The following is an 8,617-nucleotide window of genomic DNA, read 5'->3' on the forward strand; positions in this document are numbered from 1 at the left end:
GCTTATCAGAAAACCGAACAGATGTTTCTCAAATTTTTTCCAACAAAATTGTAACCGTGTACACTCAGCTTTATAGAGCACACACTGTATTATGAAGAAAAGGTCTAATGTTTCGACTTCATTTCAGCTACATTTGTTTTGTGGGCCCGAGAAGGAACTTCCCGCTTCCACACATCGCCCCCCCAAGTGACGAGCCGGCTGTGGGCGCCCAGTCACCCCGTTGTATCCGGCCGTTCGGCTGGTGTGATATAGAAAGTAAAGATAGGGGGCGCTGTGCAGGCAAAGTACATGGCATGCGTGTATGTGTGTGCACAGGAGAAGAAAAACAAGGAAATGGTGGTGGGAGAGCCTGCTAGTTTTTCCATGTAAGCGCCGGCAGCCCGCTCGGGTGGGCGCGCATTGATGGGTTAAACACTGGCCGGCCGTGGAGGATGGATTACGAGTTCAAGAGCAAGCTATCTGCCGAGCGGGAGCGGGTGGAGGACCTCTTTGAGTATGAAGGCTGCAAAGTGGGTCGAGGAACCTACGGGCATGTTTACAAAGCTAAGAGGAAAGATGGGTGAGTGACGTGCAGAGGGCGGCGTGTGCCCACTCAGTGAGGGTGTAACGCACGGTATGTCACACCGGAGAGGGATGGCAGGCAATGCCTGTGCGCTCATACCTGCCTCTCTGGGCGGATGGCAATGTCCTTTGTGTGTAATGCAGTGCGTGTAAACTCCGAGGTGGGCATGCAGTGGGTGGCGGGTTGTTGTTACTCCTGTCAGCCTGTCAGGTTATTGATGGGGAGCCAGTGCTAGTTAGTGTGTTTGTAGCTCCCTTCTCCTCCTCTTCTGCACACGCCCGGGATGCTGAAGTTGTGCTGGGGGAGGGGAGAGCCTGAGCTACAAATGTTTATGTTGGGGTGGTCCCACCTCCTCCATCCCTCCTCCTTCCCATGTGTGCCTAGGATCCACCATCCCTGTACCATGGTCCTTCTTCACTCAATCACTTCTAGGAACTATTGTCCGTATTATTATCATTGTGCAGCACTTTACAAAATACAATTCAATACATGAGGACCCCACTTCTGTTATTACGGTGGAGCTGAGTACTGCTCCCTACAGCAGGCATGTCACATAGGTAAGATTCACTAAGGGGCTGCAAATGCATTAAAGGTAAAGTCCACTTTCCGGAAAATAAAATAAAATAAATATCCACTTGTTCATAAAAGAGAAAAATGTGCCTTCATTATTATTATGTACTTATTTATTTATTTTTTGCATTGGAGTCAGTAAAGCATTGCAACTGCAATCGTTGGATCGCGGGTGCAATGCTGTGGCTCCTGCTGAGTCTTCCTCCCATTCATGTCCATACCGAGGTATTGTCGGGATCCAGATGCCTGACTGACAGGTGGCTCTAGAGGCAGAGCCACCTGTGCCCGCCCCAGTCAGCGCTGGAGGAATAAAGAGAGAGGGAGGAATCCCTGCGGGGAGCCGTGACTGACAATCATCGCTCTCTGCAGGGAGATGATCGGGAACTGAGTGATCAGCGGTATGTGATCGCTCAGTTCTCGATCAATAGCGCTGACATGTGACAGCTTTAGTGTCACTCGTCAGCTCTAATTATGGGATGAGTGCATTTCACTCTCCTCATCATTCTCCTTTTAATACCATGGATGGGACTACAGCTGCAGTGATGTCACCTCATTTGTTCTCCATTGAGAAGTCCCTCTTCCGTGGTTGGAAATGGGGATTGTAGCTCCTCCAATCACAGATCCTGTCAAAGGATCTGTGAATGGATGATGCAGCTGTGTGGGTGGAGATGTGCACAGCTGCACAAAATTAAAAAAAGAGCAGCAGCTTGCAAGTAGAGGAACCCTGCAATTTGGGTGGGGGGGTCGGGTTGCAATGTGACCATGTTTTATTATACCCTGAATATGGGTGTAACATGAAACATGGTCCAAAAAATAAACTGAGCCTTTAGGGCCTGTTCACACGACGTCCGTTTTGTGTGCTGACCGGCTTCGTACGCTGCTGCACTGAAAATGCATCCCAATGTATCCCTATTTTTTTTTTTTTAAATTTAGGGACATACCTTAAATGATGCCTCTTGATCCGATCATCTTCTTCCTTCCACTTGTATTCAGCAATCCCTCCAGCGTTGATGTTGGTCCATGATTCAGCGCTGACTGCTGTGGTAAGTAATGACCTTTTTTGGTAACTTTTTTTATTTTTTAAATGTTTTTGCATATATCTACTGCTTGCTGGCTGTAGATATATGCAAAAAAGACAGAGAGTTTAATTGTACTTTAACCTTTGCAGTGGGGCTACCCCCGCACTGCAAGGGTTAAGTGCTCATTTTGTCTAGGGAGCTAAAATAAAGCTTTAGTAGACAAAAGTCTGCGCTAATGGTAAAACGTGAATTGCTAGATTTAACTATAAAAAGTGATGTATGAAGGAGAGGGACATAACCAAATAATTAAAGTGAAACCGAATAGAAGCTAAAAGCAGCTAGACTCAGGCATTAAGCCCTAAGGGTTAAAAAATGTAAAGTACAGCGCTAGAAGCCTCTCGGTACAATAGAAAAAAGGCTATAGTTGGTGTAGTATCAGTAATACATAAAATGCATTTGCAGAGGGAATATCACTCACATCTATGTGAATAAAGTGAGTACGTGAAGTGCCAACTACTGTAATAACAGCACAAAACCAGTGGGTGCTAAACTAAATTAGTGCTGAAAATATGTGAAACATCTATAGAAGCAACAATGTGTCAAATACAAATATTGAAGTAGCTACAAAGTGCTCTGAAAAAATTCAATAACGTGGACTAATAACAACTTAATAAACAAAGTGTAGCAGCAAAGTATGTACAATATAGAAAAAACAGAGTGATGAAAGTGTTTCTTTTAAATTTCTCCTGATTAACCGAATAAAACAAAAGTGGATCCTCTGTTAAAGGAGAACTATGACGTGAGTGATTTCCACTCACCTCATAGTTCTAAGCCGACCTGTGACAATGAGACTGTCACAGGTCGGCTCAGTAGATCGGGAGGTGAGAGAACACATACCGGGTTCCCTCACCTCTCGATCCTGTCACGGCTCTCTGCCGTGACAGGGGGAGGGGCTGGATTCCCCTCTCCCCGCTCCGATCTGCCAGCGCTGACTGGCGGAACGGATGGGGGAGGGGGCGGGTACAGCTGGCTCTGCCTCTAGATAGGCAGAGCCAGCTGTCACTCACGCAGCTGGGCTGATCCCGTCATCTAAGTCGGGATCCGCTCCAGGTGCGGTGTCTCAGTATACCGCGATAAAGCAGAGGAAACGTATAACAATCACTGAAAGGAAGTCCGTATTATTTCAGTCTTTTCTCAGACGCATACAGATCAAAAAGTAAAATAAAAAAAATATATAAAAAGGATGGAAAATCAAAAAAATATATATATCACAAAAAAACAAAAATGTGTATATATTAATGTGATGCATTTGTTCTTCCAAAAATCAGCCCAATAGTGAGATCAAATACGTTTCTGAGTAGTGATGTGCCCAACGAAAATCGGAGGAGATCCCCTCAAGGATATGCACTCACCAGATCTATTATGTTAGAAAGCCGTTTGTTTCGCTAGATAGACACCGGAGCTGTACGCCCTCTCGTCTCTGGCGCTCCCTGGGATCCAGACGTCCAAAGCAAAACAGATTGCTTCACCAGGATAAACCGGGAGATCTCCGTCCTCGACCCTCCCCAGGATCCTAGATTATTATTTGATCCAGGAGAATGGAGGATTGTGAAAACAGAGAGAGAGCTCTCACCCATGCTGCTCAGACCAGAAACAGATTTCTGGTCTGAGCAGGTTTCTGGAGCAGAGGAGACAGGTTAGTGGGAGCCAGCCCCATCACATTTCTGGGGCATTTTGTTTGCTATCAAGCAGAAAATCTATATAATGAGCAAGCTTTTGGGACTCAGGTGATAGTGGACCATGGCGTTGATGTTTCCCAGGGTAAAAGCAGGAGCATCTTTTGAATTCATAAGCTGGTTGTGTTTTTTGTTTCTGTTTTGTCTTATTTTGCAGTTCTGCTTCTCTTAATTCTTCTACCAGTAAGCCAGCATTATGTATCTGTTTTTATTTCAATGTATTTCTTTTCCAATTTCAACAAAGTTATAAGGGGCCTGACATTGATCAGTAAGTAATCAGTAAGTAGAGAGCAGTAAAGAAATACTACAGCAAGTTGCATTGAAACTAAGCTTGTTACATTTGACATGAAAAGTACTTTCTCCATCAAAGATGAATTGTTCTTTTCTAAAGTTGAAATGAATCTTTGTTGGCGTTAGAGAAACTAATTTTTATGTAGGGTATATGAAAAAGGAATATTCTTCTCTTATGTCAAAAATGTCCTTGTTAAAGAGGAACTCTACCCTTATCTTTAAAAGGGGAACACATGCACAACAACTGCAGGTTTTTTATCCTTTGCATACCTTATTTTTCTACCCCTCCCCCCCCCCATTCTTTTCACAGTGGCCATTTTTACTAAGGGCAGATTAATATATCTAATTTTACTTTCTGGAACTCTGGAACATGTGACTAGGAGATGTGACCATACACATCATCTCAGGGGGAAAATGCCTTTCCCTAAGATCTTGTGAGATTTTGCAGTTTACAGATGAGATTTCTCAGCAATGCATAGTAATGTAATCTTCCCAGGATGCATCTGTTAGGCCAGGTCTACATCACTAATGCCTAAGAGGACCAGGAAGTGGAAAAACAGAAATTGTAAGTAAAAGATTTTTTTAATTTATTTTTTAATCAGAAGTCAACTTTATTGTACATCTGCATGGTACAATTGTACAAGGAGGCTACGCCTCCAACACATACCAGCATCCTCAGTACAAATCTGGGATATACGATAAGTACATAAAACACATTGCAGTACAGAGTAAACATGAGGGAATTGTTCGGTTCAACAGAGCAATCATCATGTAGCCACGATGGCTGTACTTAATAGTTCAAGAAAATATAACAAAGTGTTGCAGAGAGCATATTCGGTACAGTGTGGAATCAAGCATTAAGAGAAGTGCTGGCCTTGTGTGGCGTCAGGTACCAGCGCAGTTGCTATTAGTGAGACGCACTTGAATTTGTCAACGTTTCCTAGCACGCAAAAGCATATGTAGAACATTTTGCAATTGCTTAGCACCAATGGGGGGAAGATGGAGAGAAAGGGTAGGGGTTAGAGCAGGAGGAGGAGCAGGTGAGGTAGGATGGGGGGAAAAGGGAAAGAGAAAGGAGAATCAGCAGGGGGGAGCCAGAAGGAGGTAGGGAGTAGTGAGGATGTGGGTCAGGCACTTAGGACCTGGGTCTCAACTAGCGTTCAGGGGGGCATTGCACCCATAGCCCGATGGTACGCATCCGTGTCCCGAAAAGAGGTCCAGGTCTCCAGGTGGACCGAAAGAGCTCCTCAGTGTTCCGAAGCGTAGAGGTTAGGTCTTCCATCAAGTATATCTCGTCAACCTTGGTGAACCACAGCCTGAGGGGAGGGGCAGCATGTCTGCTTCCACAGTAGTGGAATGCATTGGCGAGCAGCATTTAGGAGGTGCCTAGACAGTGATTTTTTGTATTTCCCCGTAGACAGGTTGCTTAAATGCAACAGGCATGCCGCAGGGTTGTCCATCAGATCCACCATCACCAGGTCCTTCAGGGTGGTGATCACCCCCTGCCAGAAGGGGAGCAGTAGAGGGCAGGACCAGAATGTGTGTAATAGCGTACCCGGGGCGCTTTGACATCTCCAACACATGGGTGAGACTTGGGGGGTACATGGCATGAAGGGCTGTTGGGACCCGATACCACCGGGACACTATTTTATAGCCCAGCTCTTGGGTCTTGGAGGCGATGGAAGAGTGGTGGGCCAGATGCATTATACAGTCTTTCTGAGCCGGTGTGAAAGTGATGCTTAGGTCTCTTTCCCATTTGGCCAAGAATATCGGGTAAGACTGGGTGGGGGGATCATCATACAATAGAGGGCAGATATCGCGTGGCGAGTGGGTATCTCCTCTTTGCATACCTTTTCGAACGGGGTCAGGGGTCTGGAGAGCTGCTGGTGGTTGGGTATAGAAAGCAGAAAATGCCTCAGTTGGAGAGCACCCCAGTGGTCTAAGGGGGGTTCCGTCAGGCAGCTAAGCTCACCGGCCCATAGCCATCGGCCGGAGAGGTGTAGGTCGCAAACTCTGAATTTGTTAGGTTCACGGAGGCGACGGAAGCGAGAGTTGTTAACGCCAGGCAAGAAATCCGGGTCGCCGACCACTGGGGTCAGAGGTGATGGAAATGGGGAAATATCCGTTGAGTGAAAGAGCGATCTAGATAGCAGGAGTGTGGGTGCGATGGTAGGGTGTGACCACGTGGAGGGTGGCAAGGGGGTGGAGAGCCAGGGTAGTCCAGCCAGAGCTGGGCTTGTGTCGTCTTCTTCCATGCCCACCCACTGCTTAATTTTCCGGTGGCAACACCAGTCCCAGATGCGCGCAAGGTGGGTCGCCCTATGGTATTTGGCCAGATCCGGGAGCCCAATGCCTTCCCTGTTTTTGGGAAGGGTAGTAGTAGAGTAGCGGATTCTAGGAGGGGCATAGGACCATAGGAAGGCCGTAAACATATGACGCAGACGGCGGAAGAATAGTGGTGGGATGTGGATTGGGAGGGCTTGGAACAGGTAAAGGGCCCTTGGTAGAGTTGTCATCTTGATGGCATTACAGCGGCCAAACCACAAGAGTGACAGTGAGTGCCAGAACAAGAGGTCTTGCTTGATTTTCTGGAGCAGGGGGGCAAAATTAAGCTCATATAGTCGAGTGGGGTCCACCGCTATAGAAGTGCCTAGGTAGGTTAGGGCGTCCGATGACAAGGGAAAGGAGGATTGCAGACGGACCACCTCCGCTTGAGGGAGGGAGACATTTAGGGCAGCTGATTTGGAAACATTTATCTTGAAGTTTGAGAGGGAAGCGTAGCAATCCTGAATTCAGAGCAGCTTTGTATGCCTCCGCCCCCACAGCTGCATTATCCATTCATAGATCCTTTGACAGGATCTGTGAATGGAGAAACTACAAGTCCCATCAGGCACTGTACCAGAGGGACTTGTAGTTCTCATTGGAGTACAAGTGCGGTGACATCATTGCATTTGTAGTCAAATCATTCTTCCTCCCGTCCATGTTGCTGAATGTCCGTACGTTGGTTTTCAGCAAGGAGGAAGAATCAGCAGGGACTATTTACTGGCTCTGATGCAAAAAAAAAAAAAAAAAATGCAAATTGTTTTCTTTATGAAAAATAGTGCATTCATTATTTTTTCTCAAAATGTAGACTTTCCCTTTATGTTGAAGTAAATTTAAGTTACCTTTATAACTATTGCATCCTAATAAATTTGAAATACTAGTGTTATGAAAATAATGACTTGAAGTACCAGGTCTGATCGCCTTAATATACAGTCATCTCCTCTCCACTTCTCTTAATCCCTCACACTCCTATATGCGTAAATGGGAAACAGATCTGGGTCACACCATCAATCCTGAGCAAATGGACCATATACAGCATGTTACTGGAACCTGCTCGCACAATGTCCTAGCACTTGAAATCAATTATAAAGTTTTATATACAGTTGTGCTCAAACGTTTGCATACCCTTGGAGAATTGGTCATTTCTTATGGGATTCATATTCAACTGTAGGTCATAACAGAATGGCACAATCATAAAACAAAACATGGCAACAAATAAAAAAATGAAATTACCCTTGTTCAAGAGTGTGCATACCCTTAGTCAGGGGTGTGGAAATTTTTGAAAAAACTACTTATCCAAGGGCTAAAGCGGGGGTCAAATCTACTTGTCCTTCATGACAATCTACTTGTCCAAATATAAAAAAAAGTTTTAAAAGTTTAAAACTAGGGATGCACCAATACCAGTTTTTGGGTATCGAGTACGAGTACCAATATTTTGCTTTCAGTACTCACTGAGTATCGGTGCTTCCGTTGGCATGGAGCAGGCTTCCCGGGCAATCAGGAAGCCGGACAGCGGGTAATGAGATTCTACCCGGCTTCCTGACTGCCAGGGAAGCCGACTCCATGTTGTTTGGCCGGCTTCATTGTGAATAGCTGGGAAGCCGGTTTCCCAGCCAATCATCATCGAGCCAGCTTGCTAGCGAATCAGGAAACCTGGTGGAGAGTAATGACCTGATTGGCCGGGAAGATGGTTCGATGCTGATTGGCGGCCAATCAGCAAGGAGCTGGCTTCCCGGCCAATCACCTAACCTTGCTGACCAATGAGTTCTTGCAATTTGCGAGCAAAATTCAAAATGCATAGGGCAGGAATGCGCTGGACAGTACAGGTTAAGGACACCTGTACTGGCGGAGGGTAAGGACTGTTTGCAGAAAGTTAAGTATAGCTGGCAGGTGGGGGGGGGTAGAAGAGACCGGGCCAGATTTGATCGGTTTTTCCATTTTCCCGTATTACCTGGGAAAGTGAACTTAGCCTTTAATGCACATTGTGTGTGTGAGAGAGTTCTGCTGCCCAGGTACCACAATATGGCACACAGTGAAATGGCAGCAGGACTCAACACACACACACACACACAATTTCCTATGCGTGTGTTTATTTGTATGCAGATGACAGGGGCAGC

The 8,617-nt window shown here is 45.9% G+C and overlaps 1 protein-coding gene across 2 annotated transcripts in view; it reads left to right on the forward strand.

Annotated features, from left to right (window-relative positions):
• Positions 1-234: 234 nt before the first annotated feature.
• CDK19 (cyclin dependent kinase 19) overlaps positions 235-8,617 on the forward strand; it is a 132,432-nt gene continuing 124,049 nt past the window's right edge. For both annotated transcript variants that reach the window (XM_018560277.1, XM_018560278.1), the window contains exon 1: positions 235-559. In XM_018560277.1, the coding sequence (XP_018415779.1) occupies positions 432-559 (128 nt within the window). In that variant the 5' untranslated portion in view covers positions 235-431. The remainder of the gene's footprint in view (positions 560-8,617) is intronic.

This window comes from Nanorana parkeri, unplaced genomic scaffold, assembly GCF_000935625.1.
Source record: "Nanorana parkeri isolate BGI_ZX_2015 unplaced genomic scaffold, ASM93562v1 scaffold445, whole genome shotgun sequence".
Classification (NCBI taxonomy): Eukaryota; Metazoa; Chordata; class Amphibia; order Anura; family Dicroglossidae; genus Nanorana; species Nanorana parkeri.